Raw genomic sequence first — 23,317 nt, 5'->3', positions numbered from 1 at the left:
GAGTGACAAAGGATATGAAGCAGAGGAGGATATAAAACCAATAAAAAGATGCATTATCAAGCTTGCTGCCACTGACTGCAAGTAATTGTTGATCTTTGGGACTACTCACCTTAGAAGATGTATAAACTGTGTCTCATGACTGTCCCTCAGAAGGGAAAGGGGGAAAAATTATCTACTGGCTTCTACTTTCATTGGTCAAATTTCATGCAACAAGGAGTAGCTCCTCAGAACTTCTGAGTTGTCCATGCAAGGACTTGGATGCCTAGTGCATCCTTCTTTGGAAAATCAACAAGGAAGTCCTAGGTCCAGATGTGAGAGGTGCTCCTGACATGCATAATATGGAGTATCAGTTGTTAATATCATCATTACTGTTTGTGTTGTACATATAAACCAAGAATTTCTATAATCAATTTTTGGAAGTATTCAGCATAGAAGGAAGCTACTGTCTGGAGAATTTGGGGATAAGAGAGTTTGGGATTGGGTCTCTCCAGTGTTTAGCTACAGAAGTACACTGCTTTGGAGTACGGAGTTCTGCATGGATAGTTCTCTCTGGTTTTAGTACCCAGCACACAGATAAGATAGGTCCTGTGTGTTGGAGCAAGATTCCTTAGAATGAGGCAGGCTCCTCTCTCCTGCTGAGAGTGCTATTTCTTCCCTCTCAGACATACAAACCTCAACCTCAAGTTAAGGAAAGTGTACAGTCACATCTACACAGGCCTCCATCTCTTAATCTTCTTCTTAAGCTCTCAGCTTCTGTTAAGCTCTAGACATATTTCCCAAATATTTTGATTTAGCAGGAGGCACCACTTCCAGTTAGAGACACACATGTATGTAAATAAGTGAGCATTCCTGTATAAGAGAAAAATACATACATAAATAAATAAAGTGGGTGAGAGGTTGGGATTACTACACTCCTTAAGACACATAAAGGAAATGCAATTATTTTATTTTTACAGGCTATACAAAAATACAAAAATAACAAAAAGAATATTAAAAGGTGGGCAGTGAAAAGTCTTCCTCCCTTCCCATTCCATCTCTCCTTTCCCAGTACCACAGTCTCACAGATCACCACCTATTAGTTTCTCATGATGCTGTCTACAAGCAAATATGAATATATACTCATTTCTACTCCTTCCTTACTCAAAAGGCTGAATACTAAATTCAATGTGCTTCACTTTTCTCACTTAACAATATAGCTTGGACATCATTTCTAATCATTGAAGAAAGAGCTTCCTTAATCTTTTTACAGTTGCATAACATTTTGTACAGATGAAACATAATTTATTCAATCAGTCACCTATTTATATTCCATTCAGTTATTAATATTTTGTTATTACAAAAATGCTGCAGTAGAAAGAGCTGTGTTCCTGACATAAGACATGGAAGCACTAGTTGGGAACAGACTGACCAGAGGAAGGGTGAGGCTGGCCGTGCTGGAAGTAAGACACGAGGATAGCTCTGTGGAAAGCTGAGTAACAGCACTGTGAACTTGGAGTTTGTAAAGGGAAAGGAAAGGGCAACCCAGGAATGAATGGGAGGACTGGAGCCACAGAAAGAGAGCCATAAAGAAGAATCAGGAAAGAAAGGGGGCAGGAGAGGATGAACAAATGAAGGGGGACAGGAGGCAGAGGGTGGGGTATCATGGGCCTTGAAAATATTTAAGAATGTGAGAAAAGCAGGGAGAGAGAACAGAGGCTGCCACTTCATGCCCCTCTCTGAACTCCCCTTCAGCCCAGGGACCCAGCTCTCCCTTGTCACTTCAGCTCCCAGCCCAGCAGTTCCATTTCCCGCCTCCTTTGTGGCAGGCAGCACAATCTGGGTGCTATCAGATGAGAGAGAATATCTCCTTACTTAGCCCTTCCTCCCAGATCCTGAGAAAGGCCTCAAATTAGACAACCACCCTGGGATTGTAAAAGTGCCCAGAATCATGGACTGAGTTCATTCTCTAGTTCTCTCTCCCTGTAACTCTCCACTGAGTTCATCCTTCTCTCTGCCAGCCAGAAAACATGCAGAGAAGTACTAAGGCAATGGGTCTTTGGGACTGGAAATCAAGAGAATATATTTAAGCCAGGGAAGGAATAGGGAGCTTTACACAGCCAGAGGACATAAAGAACAACAATTTATGGGAAGATGATTCAAGAACATACAATCAAGTAGTCATCCAATTCTGCAGTCAGAGAATATTTTTCCTAGCCTTTCCTGTTCAGAAATCCAAATATTACACATATTATTTTTACATTTAATTTTTTAGTTTTATTGTGAAATGTATCATAGCTTAAGAAAAGTATAAATATACTTGTGTGTATATATATGTATATATATCTTTAAAATAACAAAATCAATTTTTGAGTAACAACCAACCATGTTAATAACCAGGGCCATAACTTAAGACATTTTCTTGCATACAGATTATTTGATGATGCTTATGATGTAGCTCGAAGATGAGTAAATTCTTTTCAGGTCATTCTAGAATCCGTAAGTATTTTCCCATGTAATATGCCTTAGGGAAAGACTAGCTCCTGAATAGTTGACAGCATCTTTTCCCTCCATCCCGAAGGGCCTCTATAACTTTGTCATTTCGGAGGGTGAAGATGAAAGGGTTGAGGAAAGGAGTAACTACTGAAAGCAACAAGGAAACAGCCCTGTTGTACTCAGCTGCCTGCGTTTGCTTGGGTTTCACATAGAGGAACAGGCAGCTGCCATAGCCGATCACGACACAAGTGCAGTGGGAGGCACATGTAGAGAAGGCTTTCCTCCGGCCAGAGGCTGAGGGGATCTTGAGGATGGTGGAGATGACGTAGGTGTAGGAGATAAATGTAGGGATCAAAGAACCAAAAGGAACAAAAACAGCCATTTAGAAGAGGATAAACTCCATGAAAAGAGTGTTATTGCAGGATAGTTTGAGCAATTGCCCTCGGTCACAGGAAAAACTGTTCACCACATTTGATTTGCAGAAGGAAAGATGAAATGTGGCATAAACTGGCCAAATTTGAAAAAGGAACCCAAACACCCACGACACAATTACCACAAAGTTGCAGGTGCGGCTGTTCATAATGATGTTGTACCTCAGAGGGTTGCAGACTGCCACATAAAGGTCCACAGCCATCGCTCCCAGTAATACAAACTCCGTGGTCCCCACAGAAAGATACAGGAAGAGCTGGGTGACACATGCAGTCAGAGATATTGTCTGCATCTCAGGGAGCAGCAACCCCCAGAGCATCACGGGGACGATAATGGATGTCACCAGGATCTCCAAGGCAGAGAGGTGGCCAAGGAAGAAATACATGGGGGACTTCAGACGTTTATCAACACAGACAATCACAATGATGACTGTATTTCCCATTAATGTCACTGAGTAGAGGAAAAAGAATATAGCAAACAAAATGTGACGTAGTTCTTCGGAGCCAGGGAAGCCAAGGAGATAAAATTCAGTGGCACTAGACTGATTCCCCAACATTTAGTTCTGAGCTCTTGTTCCTTGTGAAATCTAGAGAGCAAAGGAGAGATGACATGTTTCTGATCTCAAAAAGATTGAAGACATTTCCAATACGAGAAAATATATCCTGTTCCTAGACTCCACAACATAATGCTACTATTTTCTATACAAGGTGGGTATTAAATGCTTTATGAAGGTTATGTACAATATATCAAGATAAATGTATATGTCTAAGAAGATGAGCAATAGTCACCAATAACACACCCTACACATGAAAACCCACCCACACCAGCATGTCCCTTTGTCTCTCAATTCACAGGACATCCTGCCACCCTGTCTACTTCCCTGACCACAATATGCTCATTTATACCACCACCCCCTATTTCCTGAATGCAGTAAACTGTCTTCTGTGCCCATTATGTCCGTGTCCTGTAAAATTCTGCTATGTTTCAACAGTTATAAGAAAGTACTCCGAGCCACCCCCATTCAGACATGGTTACTTCTTTTCTTTTTTCTTCTAAACATAGGCTCCATTTGTATTATGTTCATTTTAAAGTTTTTGCCTCAGTTATATTTATCATTTTGGTGGTGTTCCTAGGAAGTGGGGTCTTACCAGGACATTGTGATAAGATAAGAACTATGTGAGACAAAGTATTGAGTCTTTCTTTGACTTCTGGGGAGCTGGCTTCCTGGAATGGGTTATTCACTTCTTCCTCCTTATTTTTATCATAAAAGCCATCTTCCACCTCTCATTTCAGTGAATGTGTCTCCTCCAAGCAGGAAGACCTTCACCAGATCCCTGTTGGTGACTTCTAGCTCTGATGTTGTGATTCCTTTTGTCATCAGATGGCAGCAGGGAGGCAAGGTCCAGAAGAAACTGCCATCTGTACTGCATGATCTCTGCCCTGGAGACAGGAGTCAAGAAAACAGCTTCAATATGGAGGCAAAATCCTCTATACTACCCGGGGTCTCAAATCTCTAGTTATAGCAGGGAGATAAGACCTCCAAATGGGCAGTCTGACCATCTAACCAAACTGCCGTGATCTCAGTCCCATAGAGCAAATTGGAAAATTCCAAAGAGCATATCTGCTTGCCTATGACCTTCTATTTTCTCCAGAGTCCTAGGGTAAGCACAAATGTTAGCAGACACCAAAATAGATGAGACTGAGTTCCCTAGGTTGTCTGGCCTCTTCCCTCATCACACGCAGGTCTTTGCTAAAATCTCTCCTCTTATTTGGCCCTGTCCCATTCACCATCTCTGAAACAATACATGCACAATTTCACTCTCTAACCTCTTCATGGTTATATTTTTCTTCCTATTGGCTCTCATCAATATCTCAAATCATATTATACTTTACTTGTTTATTAATTTCTCATAAAAATCACACATTAGAATCAAGTACCTTGAAGGCAAGTTCTTTATCTTTCTTGTATCACCACCTGTGACAGGAAAAGAGTCTGACAAGGTATGTACACTATAAATACATATTTTTTTTAAAGAGTAGGATACTTTTTTTTTTAAAGATTGGCACCTGAGCTAACAACTGTTGCCTATCTTTTTTTTAAATCCTTCTCCCCAAAGCACCCCAGTACTTAGTTGTAGATTCTACTTGTGTGGGGCGCCACCTCAGCATGGCCTGGTGATTGGTGCCATGTCCGTGCCCGGGATCTGAACTGGTGAAACCCTGGGCCGTCAAAGCAGAGTGTGTGCACTTAACCAGTCAGCTACAGGGCCGGCCCCTGTTATAAAAATTTTCAAATGAAGATGTCAATTAATATTAAAAAACAAATCTATGAATAAACAAAGAGCATCCAACCTGACTACTTTTCCCTCCATTCACTCTTCTCTAAAGCCCAGTCACCCTGCAGTCTCGCTTCCTGGAAATCTCCTACAAAATGGAAAGCAGATATAAGGAAGAGATGAAGAGAAATGAGAGAGCAGAGTCTTAGGTAATGGCAGAGTGTGCCTATTGCTAGCACTGGGCATCCCTAAACTGCTCTTTTCTATGAAGGGATGATATGATGTAAGCTCATCTTCTCTGCAGCTCCCTTAGTCCATTCTTTAGGCTCTAGGGATCCTTGTTGTAGAAGGGAACCATGCCCAGTCCCTCCTACGACGATGCTCTCCTACTCTCTCCTTCACCAAGATCTGGAAGACACTTACCTCCAGAGAAGGGTTCTGCACCGGAAAGTTCTATTGCTATTCAGGCATCAATCCAGGCCACCTTCTGCCTGGATAGTACAGAACCATGCCTGGGAGATAGCAGCAGCTCCTGCTGTATCCACTCATAGTGAAGAACACTGTCCACACACAGGATCCTAGGGAAAAGTCCAGAAATAACAGTACTGAGGGAAATCCAGATGTCTCCCTCTCTCTCAATCTCTCTGCTTCCTTCTCTCTCTCCCTTGTCTGTCCCCTAGGATAGTTATACACTGAGGAACAATTTGCACAGGTTCAGAGACACACTAGGGATGTAGACAAGGAAAGGCTGAAGAAACTTTCACTCTTCCCTCCTGAGGCTAATCAAGTTCTAGAACATGGGAAAGTTTTGTGCAATGGGCAAACTTGAAAGCTCCTAGTCAGGAGTTTCCCACCACCCAGGCTGCCTTCCTCCCAGGCTCTTACTTATCACAACAATCCAAGCTGTGAATAGTCAACCCCCTCATCTGCTCTGTGCTTCTCCTTGATTCCACTTAACCCTATAGAGCCTAAGCTACTCTCAAGCTGATGACCCCACTAATGGCCCCAAGACACATATGGAAAACCTGGAGGCCACTAAATAGACTTATGCCAAAATTTTCTCTTCATCTCCAAGGTTTCAGGAAGCCCATCTTTCCCAGATGATCTCTGCACTCGCTCTACCACATACCCTCTGGCCATAGTTATAGAAACCCGGTAAGAGAGAAACAGAGAGCTCTGCCACCTACTCCAACCTTGTGGTGTGTTAATACCACAGCCCATTCCAGTCCTTCAACATGCCTGCTTTCCAACAATGGCTGTTCAGCCATACGTTTCTCTTCTAGGTCTTCAAATGCTACCAGAGCACTTTCTGGAGTTGTTTGAATTAAGAGGTAATAGTTGAAGAAACAATATTCAGGATTGAGCAAAAAAAATACTACTTGAAATTGAGAATGGCTGAGATACCGAGTAAAATAGAAACATCATATTTGAAATATTTATTTTTACTTTTTGAAGAACAACTGACACGTTTTACAAAATTAGCATAGGTCATGATTTAAAAAACAAATGGAAGGATATAAGGTAAAATGTAAATATGCCTTTCCCCATCTGCTTAATTCTCCTGATCTGTCTCCTAGAGTTAAATGTTATTATAAATTTCTAGTGTATCCATACAAAAGTTTTCTGTGTACATACATGAATATCTCCATATATTCTTTTTAAGTAAATGATATTTTAATAGATATACTTTCCTGCTACCTTCTTCTTAATATGTACAAAATATATATTTTATATTTGTGTATATGCATGCTTGTGTGTATATGTTAAACCTTTCCGTATTAGCAATTATATATCAATCATATTTAAGTGATTGCTTAATAAATATTTACTTTATGAATATACTGATCATTTACCTAATGAGTATGCTGATGAATATTTCATTTTTTTCTTTTTCATTTCTATAAATGCTACTACAATAAATATCCTCACATGTCTATAAATACAAGTATATCTTTTTAATTGTATTAAATTATTAACTGTTACCAAATCACTCTCAAAAGAGTTGCATCAATTTATAACCTCTTGATGTGAGATCATACTCGGCCTATCCCCAGAGCCTCTGGGCAGGATGTTTCTATTTGAGTATTAACCTTGTGCAGATCCTCCAATGACACTAACATATCAGGAGTCAGTAATCACACTGTGAAGTAAGAACACATCCCAAAGATCCAGCCCTGTGGGAACTGTGCTGACAGCTGCCCAGGATGCTGCTGTCCTAGCATCTGCCTGTTAGCTCTGAGCAGCTGTGTTGGGTCATGTGATGACTGTCGGAGAAATCTGAAGAAAGGTTGCTGGAAACGAGGAAATCAGAGGAGGGTAGACTCTTTCTCTTAGAACTCTTTTTATAGAACTATCTTCCCTTATTCAAGGCATGGTACAGTTTCTCTACATACTTTCCAGTATTATCAACTACACATTGGCAGAGTAGAAAATGGAGGAGGAGGAAGAAATGTAAAATAAAACTCCTTTGGAAAAATTTTTGTTCATTTTTTACAAACTTAAACATACATCTACACCATTTCCAGCAATTCTACCTTCATGAATAGTTCCACTGTAATGTTCATAGTGTCTTTATTTATTATAGCTAATAATGACAGAAAATAAGTATCCATCAACAAGAGAATAGTATATTCATATGAGGAAATAGTACTCAGCAAAGAAAAGGAACAAACTGCTGATATACACAAAATGGGTGAATCTCAGATACAATAAAATGAATGAAAAGGTCAGACACCAAAGAATGCATACCATACGACACTATCATAAAACACTAAAATAGATAAAAATAATCTGTAGTTAAGAAACCGCCCCCCCCCAAAAAAAAGGAAAAGAAACCCCAAGAATGATTGTCTCAGTGCTGGGGAGATATGGGCCAGGAGTTTTCAAACACAATTGAGTTTATGTTAATGAGGTGACTTGGAAATCCCCTAAAGATGGGGGTGCTGGTTGCCAGAGGAATCAACCATGATTAGAGGGTTGGAACTTTCAGTGACATCCCTGATTTCTGGGGAGACGAAAAGGGACTGGAGATTGAATCAATCACCAGTAGCCAATGATTTAATCAATCATTCTTATGTAATGAAGCCTCCATAAAAACTCAAATGGAGGGAGTTTGGAAACCTTCCAGGTTGGTGAACATGTAGATATTCAGAGAGAGTGATATTCTCAGAGAACATGGAATCTCCACACCCTTTCCCACATACATTGTCCTACACACCTCTTCTATCTGGCTGTCCCTGAATTATATCCTTTTAAAATAAACTGGTAATATAGTAAGTAAAATCCTTTTCTAAGTACTGTGAACTGCTCTAGCAAATTAACTGAACCCAAGGAGGGGGTCATGGGAACCTCTAATCTATAGCCGGTCGGTCAGAAACACAGGTAACAACCTGGACTTGAACTGGTATCTGAACTGAAGGCAGTTCTGTGGGATTGAGCCCTTAACCTGTGGAATCTGACATCACCTCCAGGTAGAAGTGTCAGAATTCAGTTAAATTTGAGGGACATCTTGTCAGTGTCAATGGATAACTGAGTTAATTGTCTGGGGTGTTAAAAAGCATATACACACACATTAAAATTGATGTCAGAATCATTACTTTCCCTGAGCAGAAGTTTTTAATTTTAATGTAGTCCAACTTTTCTATTTTTTTCTTTCAAGAATCATGCTTTTGATGTTGTATTTAAAAAATATTCATGAAACCTAAGGTCATCTAATTTTCTTTTATGTTATATTCTGAAGTTTTGTAGTTTTGCATTTTACATTTAGGTCTATGATCCAATTTGAGTCTACTTTTACAAAAAGTATAAGTAAGGTCTGTGCCCAGATATTTTTGTTTGTTTGCATGTGGATCTCCAGTTGTTACGGCGCCATTTTCCTAAAAGACTATCCTTTAAAAAAAAAAAAGACTATCCTTTCTCCATTGAATTGCCTTTGTTCCTTGTCAAAAATCAGTTGATGATATGCGTGGGTCTGTTTCTTAGCTTTCTAATCTGTTCCACCAATATATTTCTCTACTATTTCACCAATAACACACTGTATTGATAACCACAGCTTTATAATGAGTCTTGAAGTCGAGTGGTGTCAGTACTTTGACTTTCTTCTTCTTCAGGATTGTGTTGACTATTCTGCATCTTTCACCACTCCATATAAAAGCTAGCATCAGTTTGTCAATATCCACAAAATAAATTATGGGGATTTTGATTGAGATTGCATTGAATCCACAGATGAAGCTGGGAAGAACTGACATCTTAATAATACTAAGTTTTCCTATTGATGAACATGGGATATTTCTCCATTTATTTATATCTCCTTTTATTTCTTTCATCAGAGTCTTGTAGTTTTCCTCATATGTATCTTTCACCAATTTTGTTAGGTTTATACTTAAATTTTTTTGGTGCTAATGTAAACAGTGTTATTCTTTTAATTTCAAATTCCAATTTTTCACTGCTGGTATACAGGAAAGCAACTGACTTTTGTATATTAACCTTATATCCTGTAATCTTGCTATAATTGCTTTTTACTTCTAGGAATTTGCCAGTTCCTTGTGCTTTTCTACATAGACAATCACGTCATCTGTGAACAAAACACTTTTATGTCTTCCTTCTCAATCTGTATATCTTTTGTTTCCTTTTCTTGTCTTATTGCATCAGCTAAGACTTCCAGTCCAATAGGAGCAGTGAGAGGGGCATCCTGACTTGTTTCTGATCTTAGGGGAAAGCATCTAGTTTCTCATCATTAAATATGATGTTGGCCTTAGGGTTTGCAGATATTCCTTATTCAAGCTCCTTACAAATCAAACTGGAAACTAGAAGTCCCTCTAACCATTTGATTTTAATATAAAATGCAGATACAGAAACAATACACAAAGCAAATGTATATCATAATGTATTATGAGGTGAAAAACCTTGTAAGTACCACCCAGTCAAGAAAAAGAATGCATATAGAAACCATGAACTCCCTTCATTGCCCCGTTACAATTACAATCCTCACTTCCCCTAAAGTAACTGCTATCTTTGCAGTTATCATCCAAATGTGCATCACTACACACTATAGCTTAGTTAGTGTTGCCCATTTTCAGAATTTTATCAATCTTTTAAGTCCTTCTTAATCTACAGATTCTTTCAACATCCCTTTCTTTTCCTTACAATCTATCTGTTCAACCCACCAGGTGTTTTGGTTGCAGTTTCCCATAGTCCGGGTTTTGGCAATTGGAGCCTCGTAGTGAGTTAAATATATCTTTATTTTCACATATTTTCCTGTAAATTGACAGCTGAATTCAGAGGCTTGATCAGACTAAGGTGTGATAGCTTTGATAAAATGAAGGATTGTTGTATTCTTTCATCAAAAAGACACATAAGATCTAGTTTTCCCTTTTTTGTGTTGTTAGCAACAGTTGATGCATGATGTATAGACCTACCACTTCATTTAAGGTTTCTATCATGATGTTCTAATTCTACCAGTTTTCATTAATTATCTAGAATATTTTGATATTTTAAGCTAGTATACATTTATCCAAGGTAAATACTTGATTCTTTCCATTTATAGGATTTCAAAATAATGAATAGTTTCCTTACCATCTTTTGAAGGTGACTAACTTTTAAGTATCATTATGAGCCCATGGATCTAAATATATTTGATGAGTTTCAAATGATGGTAATTATACTTTTGAAGCATAATGTGTCCCATATTTAGTCAGTGGAAATCTTTTCAGTTTGGCCCTTAAATTCTTTTAAGACTATCCTAGTAATCCTTGGTATCTAAATATGACAAAATGTTCTAAGCTCATTCTGTCAATTTCCTGCCCCAGACCTGGTATCAGCCATTCCTCCAGAAGCATTTGTTTCTCTTGTTGTTAAATGGTCTTTTAGGACAATGATTTGGGCCTAAGGGGTATGCTCATTGCTATGGGGCTGGTCACTGTACTAGGATTCTTCAAGGATGCCTTTGGAATATAAACATACATGTGTATATGTATATATAGAGAGAGATCGTACTAAAACATCCAAATCAAATTCAGGACTGCAGAGAGTTTTCCTAAGTTCTGTATTGTATCTATATTGCCTTCCTTCAACACCATAAATGTTGGTTCTCAAGGACACAGGGGAAGATAGACTATCCTATACTTATTCATTTGTATTAGCTCACATTACACACACAACAGTGCTAAAATAACAATGGTAATAGTATGTTAACAATCAGATTACTGAAATCTGTTAAAATATTTCTTATACACTCTCCCCCCCTTTCCCTATTTTGAAAACAATGTGCTATATGTACATTGTCAGCATAAATAACTGTATTACAATACACTATCATATGTCCTCTGAGTGGAAAATGACTTTTAAAACAAGACTCAGAAATATAAAACACAGAGGAAAAAAATTAAAATTGACATCAAAATTAATACTTCTGTATGACGGATTTCACTTAAAAAGTGAAAAGACTAAAAAGAAAAACTAGATTGACAAAAGAGATTTCCAACATGCATATAAGATAATGCAGGATAGGTCCCCACGATATCTAAAGAATCCCTGTATATTATTGCAAAGTAGCCAAGGACTCAGAGGAAAAATAGGAAGCTCTATCTCTCCTTCCTTGTTATTCTCCCGTTTTCTACATTCAGCTAAGCGGAAACTTTCCAGAGTATCTAAACTTAAGTATATACTCATCTGCTAAAAATATCTCTCCTGTTATAATGAGATATTTGCATAAACAATCAAACATTCCTGGCAATTAAAAGTAGGAGGTTAATGAGTACATCCCTAACACAATAGAAAAACGTATTTAATTTTTTATTTTTAAATTGGTAATAGAGAATTTCATTGGTAATACATTCTCATGAAATAGACACCAAAACAGTATGAAAAGCTATACAAAGAAAGGTCTTCCTCCCACTTCTACTCCTAATAGCCCCATCGGTAATCAGTTTCCCATGGTTCCTTCCAGACTTTTCTTCACATAATTATGCAAATGTGAATAATTGGATACACATGTATATTGTGAAATGATTACCACAATAAGGTTAGTTGACACATCCCTCACTTCACATAATTACTTTTTGTGTGTTTGACAAAAGCATTTCAGATGTACTCTGTTAGCAACTTTCAGGTACACAATACACTACAGTTAACCACAGTCACCATTCTGTACATTAGATTCCAGAACATATTTGTCTTATAACTGGGAGTTCATATCCTTTGACCAACATCTCCAAATTTCCCTCATTCCCCAGCCCCTGGAAACCACCAATCTACTCTCTGTTCCTATGAATTTGGCTTTTTTATATTCCACATATAAGGGAGATCATACAATATTTGTCTTTCTCTGTCTAACTTACTTCACTTGGCTTAATGCCTTCAAGTTTCATCCATGCTGTCCATGTTATCACAAATGCCAAGATTTCCTTCTCTTTTGTGGCTAATATCCCATTATGCATTAATGGATTACGTTATTTTGCTGACTGACTTCAGGAGAGAAACACTCCTGAGAAGAATGCTAGTGATTCTAGTGAGTCAGAGGCTTTCTCAGACCTTCTGTGGATACACCTGCTCCACCCTTCTTGCTCCCCCTTGTGGCCCAATTCTCAAGCTTGTATGTCCCCCTCAATCCTGTATTTCACCAGGCCTGCGATGCACCGGTGCCCATGGGGCAGTTGGGAGGATCCACAGACAAGGCATCCCCAGCAACTAGTGTGCAGGCATCTTTATCCGGCCAAAGTGACAATGAAGCATGATGCTGGAATAAAAACATTCAAGTCTCAAAAAACTTATCTCATATGAGTTCTCTCTTAGAAGGGTGCTGGAAAGCCTGTACCACAAAATTTGGAAGCAAACCAAAAAAGAAGACCTAAAGAGCAAAAAGCACAAGGAAGAAATTTATTGTTAGGTTTAGGATAACCTAACATGTAACATATGTAGGGGAATATCAGGAGAAAAACAATAGGGTGAATATTCAAGCAAAATTTTAAAATAACACAATTATTAGCTAAAGGAAAAACAAATTGATGAATCAAGAAATACTTGTATAAAGATATTGTTTATAAATATATACTGTAGAAATAGTTGAACATGGTTGCCTCCAAAGAGGAATACTGTGGATCAGAAGGGAAAAGGCAACAAGCTATGGTTCACTATACAAATCACTTAGAATTGTTTGATTTTTTTCCTTTTTTATTGTGGTAAAAAGTGCATACTATAAAATTTCCCATTTTTAAGTGTACAATTCAGTGGCTTTAAAGTGCATTCGCATTGTTGCACAACCATGACCACCACCCATCTCTAGAACATTTCATCATCCCCAACTGAAACTCTGTTCCCATTAATTAATAATTCTCATTGTCCCCTTCCTCAACCCCCTGCTACTCACTATTTCACTTTCTGTCACTATAAATTTGATTACTTTAGGGACCTCATATAAGTACACTCATACAATATTTGTCCTATTGTGTTGGATTGATTTCACTTAGCATAATGTTTTCAAGATTTATCCATATTGTAGCCTGTGTCAGGATTTCATTGTTTTTTAAGTCTGAGTATATTCCATTGTATGTATATACCACATTTTGTTTACATACTCATCTGTCAACAGACTTTTGGGTTATTTCCACTTTCTGACAACTATGAATAATGCTGCTATGACTGTGAATAATGCTGCTATCTCCTTTTATTTTAGCTTCTTGAGTTATTAATAGCAAATTGTATAAATATTTGGTGTAACTATTTGGTGTAAAATATATTTACACCCAAATACACAAATATTTGGATGTAAAAGTAACATATCTGTATGGCATGTGAATGAAAAAATCCCCAAGGTTGGATTGGTTCCTCTGATTCAGAGTCGATAATAAGAAGCTAACAGTTGCTAACCACTGGTCATGAATCTGAGTGGGAGAGGTGACATCAGGCATAGTGTTCAAAAAACAATATTGGCTCTTTGGATCGGAGGGGTAGGGGCTGTAGGTAAAATGGACCCTAATATGCTAGAATGACCTGATAAAGATACACATCTGGCTTCTTAGGAGTTGTAAAGCCTACTAGACAGTTTTGTACAATGGTATCCTAACAATAGAAAGACGTAAGATGTTCACTATACAAATCAGTAAAGCCACTGACGCATGCTGATAGACGACTGAGAAGCAAGCCTAATGTCATAGAGGAAAGACAAATATGCCTACATTTGAAATGAGTCATAGAGAACAGGTGTTAGAGACAGAGGAAAGATGAAGGATTGACTTCCTACATCATAGAAATCCTACTGAGCCCCTCTGTCCCGCAAAACATTTACAATGATACATACATAATCCTATACCTTGGGGCTTTAACAATTTAACTGTAGATTTGATACAGTTCCAATCAATGTCTCAGCAACTTTTTTGTGGGTATCTACAAACTGATTCTAAAATCTATATGGAAGGAGAATAGTAATAGAATAGCAAAAACATTTCTGAAAAAGAAAAGTCTTTTCTTTATATCATTTAGTTATACCACATATTAATCTAGCCACTTGGATAGATATATTCACCTAGATATACGATGCCTCCAACTCTAATCCAAGGTCAAATGCCTTATTCTAGCCTTCTCACCTTGCTTATCTATAACTTACCTACCCATAGAGAGAGACCTGGCTCCAACCATTTGCCATCCTTTTCTAATTTATGCAACTGTAGTATACATGTACAGCAACTTTAGAATTGTTCATTTGTACCCCGAGTGAGAAACAACTTTATTAACAAGAGTACTATCATTGTGCATGGTTCCTTTTCTTAACTTAGCCTTACAGATTCCAGTCAAAACACTGTTTTTCAAAGTTATGCAGGTCAGGTCCCTTTTCCCCACCCTCTTTGGAGAGGTCATGTAATACGTTTATAATGCTGGGAAGGCAGTCTCACGTGCACAGTCTTTTGACCCCTGCTTAGCCACATAAAAATGACAGAAGTATTAACTGACATTAGTGGTGTGACAAGAACAGGGGCTGAGATGGGACAATATTGGAACTGAGCCATGGAGTAGGAAGCTCAGGGTAGAGCTGGAAGACAGCTAGATAAACTTAGTCCTTGTGAGAGAAGGGAGGGTGAAAAGGAACACAGAAATGTAGCTAAGAATGAAGAGAGGTGGAATGGAAATGTCAGAGTTGAACAATGTAAGAAATACAGGGAGAAGTGACCAGGGGCTGCCTCATTTTCTGCCCTCTCGACACTCCTGCCTCAGCCCAAGTCAGCTCTCCCTTGTCACTTCAGCTCCCAGAATGCAGCCCAATTACTCTCCCACATTTGGGGCTGGCATGATGATGTAAGTGATGCCAGACAGGAAAATCCCTCTTTCCAAGACCCTCCCTCTACACCTTGAGAAAGTCCACCAATTAGAGACATACCTGTGTGAACACACATCTGGTCCCGAGGTTGGTAAGGAAAAGGGCTGTGGAGTGACTTCATGCTCACAACTGCCAGTTGAGAAAAGCCACAGAGAGCTCCTGTCACTTGGGGCAGGAAACTTGAGAAAAGGTCAAATCCTGAGGCTGGACTTGGGTTCACTAAGGGCACTAATATGTGGAGCTTAGACAATGAGAAAATCATGGAAGCACAGGACAATATAGGAGAAGATGACCACCAGATGACAGCAGGGACTAGGGGTCCAGAAAGAGTAAACAAGAAACTGAGACTTTCCTCCCCAATTCTCTTCTGTCCTGCATTATGTCCACTTTGGGACCAGGAGACAAGAAAATATCTATGGTTTAGAGGCAACACCCTCTGCCTTCCCCAGGTCTCAAATCTCTAGTTCCAGCAAGGAGACAAGACCTCCAAATGGGAATTGTGTCCCTGTTTCCCATTGGCCATGGTCTGAATCCCATAGAGAAGTTTGGAAAAGTCCCCAGGAAATATCTGCTTATCAATGTCCTCCCATTTTCTCCAGAGTCCTACAAGTAAAAAAAAGTGTCAGAGAATACCAAAATGGATCACATTGATTTCTTTAGGATGTCTGGGCATCTTCCCTCACCACATATGGGTAATTGCTCAAACATCTCCAATTGATGGGCCCTTTCCCAATCATCCTCTCTAAAACAACACATGCACTTCTTTATTATCCTCTCACTAGGCTGTGTTTTCTTCTTTTTGGCTTTCATCAATAGCTGAAATTGAAGTACCTCAAGGGAGTTTCTTTGTCTTTCTTGTCCACTATCACATCTCCAGTGCCAAGAACAGAGTCAGACACAGAGTAAGAACGTACTCTGTTGCTATTTATTCAATAAACAAAACAATGAATGAATCACAAAGTTGATGAATGAACAAAGAATACCTATCCTTACCTGCTTTTTTTCCAGTTATAAGATCGGAATCTCTTTTCACTCTTCACTGAGGCATTTTCTGATATTCTGTGGTCTCTATCCCTGGAGATCCCCTACAAAATGGCGAGTAGACATATGGAAGAAATGGGGAGAAGTGAGAGAGGAGGGCTTTAGGTAATCATTGAGAAGAGCTGAATCAGCTCTCTGCTATGGAGGAAAGATTTGACGTAGAGCTGATCCACTATGCAGCTCTTTTAATCCATCTTCATGCTCTAGGTGCCCCTGTTCCAGATAGCAGCAAGGTCCAGAACTTCCCAACTTGATCCTCTCCTGCTCTTTCCTTCACAGAGGGGAATCCCTAGAAGACATTCACTTCTATAGAAGGGGACAGGACTGGAAAGTTCTATGGCTTTCCGGGGATCAGCCGAGGCTACCTCCTGTCTAACACTGAGAAGAGCAAGCTGCTGCTGTCCTCACTCTCAGTGAAAGAGAAAACTCCTCACACCAGCACTTAGGAAAAAGTCCAGTAATAATAGTGCTGTGGGGAGTCCACCTGTCTCTGTCTCTCTCCCTCCTTCTTTCCTTCTCCTCTCTGTCCCTAAGGAGAGTTATTCACTGAGGAACTAAATTTGTCAAGTGCAGAGAAACTCAAGGGATACAGTCAAGGGAAAGCCGGAGAAACTTTCACCTTTCCCTCCTGAGGCTCATCAAGTTTTAGAACATGGAAAAGTTTTGCGTAATGGACAAACCTGAGATCTCCCAGTCAGGAGTTTCTCTAAGCCCAGGCCATCTTCCTCCTAGACCCCAAGTGCTGGTTATCATCAAATAGTCCAGGCTGTAAATAGCCAGCCTCCTACCCTCTTCTGTGCCTCTCCCTGATTCCATTTAACCCTGCAGAGCCTAAATGACCCACAGGCAAAAGACACCACAAATGGCTCCAAGAGACACATCAAAAACCCAATGGTCACCAAATAGCCTCTGTCAAAAGATTTTTCTTCATCTCAAAGCCTGAAGAATCTCACCTTCTCCAGATGGTCTCTGCACTCCCCCTACCAGACACTTTCTGACCAGAGTAGGAGGGTAATAGAGAGGATGCACCACAGAAGCCGACCTCAGGATCTGCTAATGCCACAGCCCACCCCAGCCTCTCCACCATGATGTGCTCCCACTGTGGTGTTCACCATATTTTCCCTTCTGGGTCTTCAAATGCTACCAGGACACATTCCTAAGATGCCTGAAGTGAGAGGTAAAAGCTGAAGAACCAACATATAGAATTGACAAAAAAAAAAAAAAAGGGTAAAAGTGAGGATGGCTGGGGAGCTGAATAACACAGAATATTTATACTTACATTTTAAAAAACAACTCCCATTCATCATATAAGTAGGACAACTCATGGGAAAAAATAATATTTTATTAAGTATATAAAACAAAATACAAATGTCCCCCTCACCAATGCCTGACTTACCTGATTCAGCTCCTAGAGCTAAACACTATTAATTTCTACTGTGTCCACACAGAAATTTTCTACAGTTACATGCATGTCTCTATATAGTTTTTACTTGCCATTTTAGGAAACATATTGTCCTGCTACTTTCCTTTTGTTATATGTATATGTGTGTGTGCATTATTCCTTTCCATATTAGCACTCATATATCTCTCACATTTCAAGTGATTGCTAAATAAATATTGACCTTATGAAACAATATCATTATTCATTGAGTATCCTGCTGATAAACACTGTGTTTTTTACCAGTATAAATGATGCTGAAATAAATATCTTTACCTGTGAGCCTTTATATTTTTACAGCTACATATTTACATATTAAATTTATTAGCTGTTATCAAATCATCCTCCAAAAAGTTGTATTAATTTATAATCTCTTGAAATGAGATTATATTGGGCCCATCCCCACAGCCTTCTGCAGGAAGTTGCAGGAAATTTTCATTTCACTCTTAACGCTTTGCAGACCCCAGAAATGACACTAACATATCAGGAGTCGGTAATCATACTGTGAAGTAAGGACACATCCCAGAGGTCCTCAATCCCAAGGGAACTGTGCTGACGTCTGTCCACCACGCCTCCATCCTAGCATCTGTCTGTCAGCTCTGAGCAGCTGTGTTGGGTCCTGTGATGACTGTTGGAGAAATCTGAAGGAAGGCTCCTGGCAAATAAGGAAATCTGAGGAGGGTAGACTCTTTCTTTCTGAATCCTTATTGCAAAATCCCCTTCTCTAATTCAAGGCATGGTTCAGTTACTTTACATATCTGCCGGTGTTGTTTAAGGCCAGAGTACCCCAGTAGACAATTCTGAAGTAGGAAGGATTATAAACTAGAAAATCCATTGGAAAAAAATTTGTCAGTTTCTTTGAGGCTAAGTATACACCTGCCCTTTGATCCAGCTATTCTGCGCCCAGGTATTTACCCAAGAAAGATGAAAACACATGTCTTCACAAAGACTTCTATTAGAATGTTCGTTTTGGCAACTGACGCAAAACAAATATCCATCAACAAGAGCATAATAAAATAGATCCTCATTATTCATGGATTCTCTATTTGCAAATTCATCTACTCTCTAAAATTTATTCGTAAATACAAAATCAATATTTGCAGCACTTTCAAGGTCATTTCAGACATGCACAGGTATGTTCAGAGCTGTGAAAATTTTGAGTTACCTGTGTATGTGTACCCGACTGAGGTTGAAGAAGGCAACATCCTGCCTCCTTATATCAGCTCCCATACTGTAAATAAGTATTCTCTCAGCTGCCTGATTAGTGTCATGTTTTTGGCATTTTCATGCTTTTTATTGATAACCTTGCTGTTTTAGATGGCTCCCAAGCATAGTGCTGAAGTGCTATCTAGTGTTGCCAAGTGCAGGAAGGCTGTGATGTGTCTTATGGAGAAAATAAGCTCAGATAAGTGATAGGTAAACTTCATTATCTAAACAAGTGTTGGATAAGCTTCATTCAGACATGAGTTGTAGTGCTGTTGGCTGTGAGTTTAATGTTAATGAATCAACAATATATACTAAGTAAGGTATCTTTGAACAGATGAACACATAAAACGAGGTTATGAAAATGTTGTGTCAAGGCTCACAGGAACCTGTCCTAGTATTTCTCCTACAAGCAATGATTAAGGATTCTCTAATTCAGTGTTCCCAGTAACCTTACAGAATATAACTACCATGGATGATAAGAATCAACTGTATATTCACATGAGGAAGTGATACTCAGCAATGAAAAGTAACAAACTACTGAGACACACAACATGGATGAATCTCACATACATTACACTGAAAGAAAGAATCCAGACACCAAAGAATGCATACTTTGTGACTCCATTATATAACTCTCTAAAATAGGCAAAAATAATCATAACCTATGTTTAAAAAATCCAAAAAATGATTACTCTGGTGCTGGGTAGAAATTGACTAGAAAAGATTACGAAGAAATTCTGGAATATATTATTGCCTTTATACATTGCTGACTTCTTTTTGCTGCCTTTTTTTTCAGGATTTTTACTTCTATGTTTATGAGAGAGGTTGCCCTGGTGTTTTCCTTTCTTATGAGGTTTTTGTTGGGTTTGGACATCAAAATAATTTTGGTTATCACAAAATAAATTGGAAAACATGTCCTCTTTTTCCATTTTGTGGAAAAATTTTGTATTATTTCCTCCTAAAGTGCTTGGAAGTTTTCATCAATGAGAACCCCTAGGTCAGGAGTTTTCTTTGTGGGAAAGTTTTTAATTACAGGTTATGGTAGCCCACCCCCAAAAAACTCCACACCCTACTTCCCAGAACCTATGAATATTACCTTATATGGCAAAAAGGACTTTGAAGATGTGATTCAGTTAAGGTTCTTGAGATGGGGAGATTTTTCTGGAGTATCTAGGGAGTCCCTCTGCACCTGGTAATACTTCTTGCCTTAAGCCTACCGTTTCTAATACTACAGAACAGCTCCAAGTTTCTTAAGCTTACTGCTTGCATCTTATAACTTTTTCTATCATTTGAATTTCAATGTGTCTTTATATTTCAAGCATATCACATGGAGACATCATAGAGTTAGTCTGACGATTTCTGACTTTTATCTATTCTGACAACCTCTGCCTTTTAGTTGGAGTGTTTAGTTCATTTACACAGAATAAGATTATGGATACTTCTCATTTAGGTCTACCATATTCCCAGTTTTTTAGTTTGTCCTATCTATATTTCTTTTCTCTTAATCTCTGTTTCGTATGTTTTTCTGGATTAATTAATATTTTTAACTTTCCATTAGAATTCCTTTATTAGCATTTTAGATATCCCTTTTTGGATTATTTTAGGGATTGTAATATGCACTCAAACTATCACAGTCTACTAAGAGTTGATATTGCAACACTTTACACAAAATGTAAGAGCCTTAGAAAATTTAGTTCCATTTATGCATCTATCTATTATGATTTTATCATATATATTAAATCTATAATCCCTACAGTACAGGATCATAATTTTTGCTTCAAAGACATATGTTTTTTAAAGGAATTATAAGAATAAAACATATATTTTACTACTAGTGTAAAAAACTACATATATCTTCCTAAATTCTACCAGATTGACTATGTTAGGACTTCTTATTCCTACTTTTTATCCATTTGTCTTGCATGTCAGAGAAGCATCTAGGAATGACTTTTCCAAATGTGAGAGTGATGTGGCTGAGTCAAAGACTCATAGAGTAGAAGGCTCTGGGGAGGCCACCTGCCGCAGGAATCTGGCCTGTAACATTATTAACTGGTGGGCATTGAAACACAGCTCGACGATTTCTCAGGATGATGAACACACAGCTTTCGAAGGGAGATCTTATTATTCAATCATTCAACTTTTGAGTTACATGAACTGGCTTTTAAATGTCTTCCTACTTAAATCTTCAAAATTCTACACAAAATATTTGTCAATCCCAATAACTATCCCATGGAATCTTGACCTTCCAGCATCAAGACTGACCACCTTTGCATGCATCTTGACCTTCCAACATGCAGACTCCCCATTTTCGGATGCAAGTTGTCCTAGTTTGGGTTTTTTTTTTATATGTCCATGATGCTCTGCACTTAGAGCCTTCTTCAAACTGCAAAGACAAATCCTTCAGTTCTGGGGGATTTTCTCATGTTTTCTTTTATAATTTGCTCATGTATGTTTCCCTTGCTCTATTTTTATGGAACAGTCATATTCAGATAAGGGGCTTCTGAATTAATCCTCTAAGTTGCTTAACTTCTCTCTAATTTTCCAAGACTTTTTGCCTATTTTTGATGTTTTTATGCATATTTCTTTAATTTTTTTCTTTGACTTTTTTATGGATTTCTTTTTGCTAGTCCCAATATTATATTCTATAAGCCCTTTCTTTTATTTTCTGATTGTTTTTTACATAGCATCCTGTTCCTCTTTAGAATATAATATTTTCTAAAAGTTAAAGGATATATACTGTAGGTTGTTTTTTATCTTAATTTCTTCTGCTCTCTATCTTATCTCTGTTTTCCTCCAAGTCCTTTTCTTCTGCTTGTTTTATTTCTCTTATAGTGAAAGTTCTTCTCATGTATATCTGGTCCTTGATTATCATTTCATAATTTGTATATTTTTCTCTCTCTCGCTCTATTTAAACTGTAAATTTTGTATCCGTAGCCCTAAAATCTAGAGCTTTCCCAACTTAATCTTTTTTAATGATAATAAAGTCTTATTTCTTCCAGCTGTTGTGGTGAGTGGGTGGAATGTGGATACAGTGAACAATCATCCTGGCTTGATGATTGACTAGGGAGTTCCCAGCAAGTGGGACTTTCAGATTTAAAACTGGGACAGTCCTTGGCCAAATGACGTGAATGTTCACCCTACTTGTGAACAGGTATTTCCTTGGCTACACAGAAAATGCAAGGGGCTCTTGGTATCTAACTGCTCTTTACACATTTTTAGTCAATATCCCTCTTTTTAACCCCAAGTCTCACCCTCACAACTTCCATGGTAGCTGGGGCCTCCATGGGACGAGTCTCTCACTGGTTCTGTTGGGTGAACGGACTTGCTTCTCTTTGGTTTTCCCCTTTGCAGAAACTTAGTTTGCATCTCATAGTCTTATTATCTTGGAAACACTTCTCTCTGCTTTCCCGTATCAAAAATTAACTGCAAAATATCGCCCATGGTACTTTTTTCCCCTTCTCTTTGTCTTTGTTAGTTAATTCCCTTTTTATCCCCATAGGGGGCCTTTTAGTATGGTTCGGGGAGCAAGTGCAAATGAATGGCCAATTGATCATTTTAAACAGAAAGTCAGGCTACTTTTTTCCTCTTTTCCCTGGAACTTAACTGAAGCATCCTGGGGGAAGGGTCAGCTGTCTGTTTTTCTGGAATCCTAATCCTCCCTGATGCTGTATCCCCTATTTTCTGTCCCCAGCCTAATAAGGGTACATAGGAGTTATTAGGGTACTCCTAGAGAGTGAATGTGGTCCAATTTGGACCAGAAGAAGAGAATGAATTACATCTGTGTATTGGTGGGGAGGGATGGGTAAGAGTTGAAGAAAGGGCAGATTTAGGAGAGGTGTCTCCTCTGAGCTCTTTCTGGTACTTAGCGAGTCAGGGAGAGACGATACATGTATGAACAGCTCAAGTCACAGAGCCTTGGAAAATATCCTGTTTTCTGGTCTAGACTGAGCCTGACAAAGCGTCAGAATTAGGAAAGTGGAAAAATGAATAGTTATAAATAGGCTGTAAATAGGGCAAGAAACCAAATAACTTCACTTCCGAAGTCAATGTCTTTGACACTAAAATTGGAGAAGTATCATCGCTGACAATTTGTAAAACAGATATCACAGTGCAGCCTCTGATCCAAAGTTGCTAGTGTTGCGCTGG

At 38.6% G+C, this 23,317-nt stretch overlaps 1 protein-coding gene across 1 annotated transcript; it reads right to left on the bottom strand.

Moving 5' to 3' along the window:
• Window positions 1-2,512: 2,512 nt before the first annotated feature.
• Window positions 2,513-3,462, bottom strand: LOC139039692 (olfactory receptor 9A4-like). Its single transcript, XM_070506550.1, is given in 1 exon segment — window positions 2,513-3,462. A coding segment is annotated over 1 exon segment (945 nt). The 5' UTR covers window positions 3,458-3,462.
• Window positions 3,463-23,317: the final 19,855 nt, after the last annotated feature.

The sequence above is a fragment of the Equus asinus genome, chromosome 1, assembly GCF_041296235.1.
Source record: "Equus asinus isolate D_3611 breed Donkey chromosome 1, EquAss-T2T_v2, whole genome shotgun sequence".
In the NCBI taxonomy this organism is placed as follows: Eukaryota; Metazoa; Chordata; class Mammalia; order Perissodactyla; family Equidae; genus Equus; species Equus asinus.
Note: the sequence above shows the minus strand (reverse complement) of the source record. Positions and strands in the feature narration are given on the sequence as shown.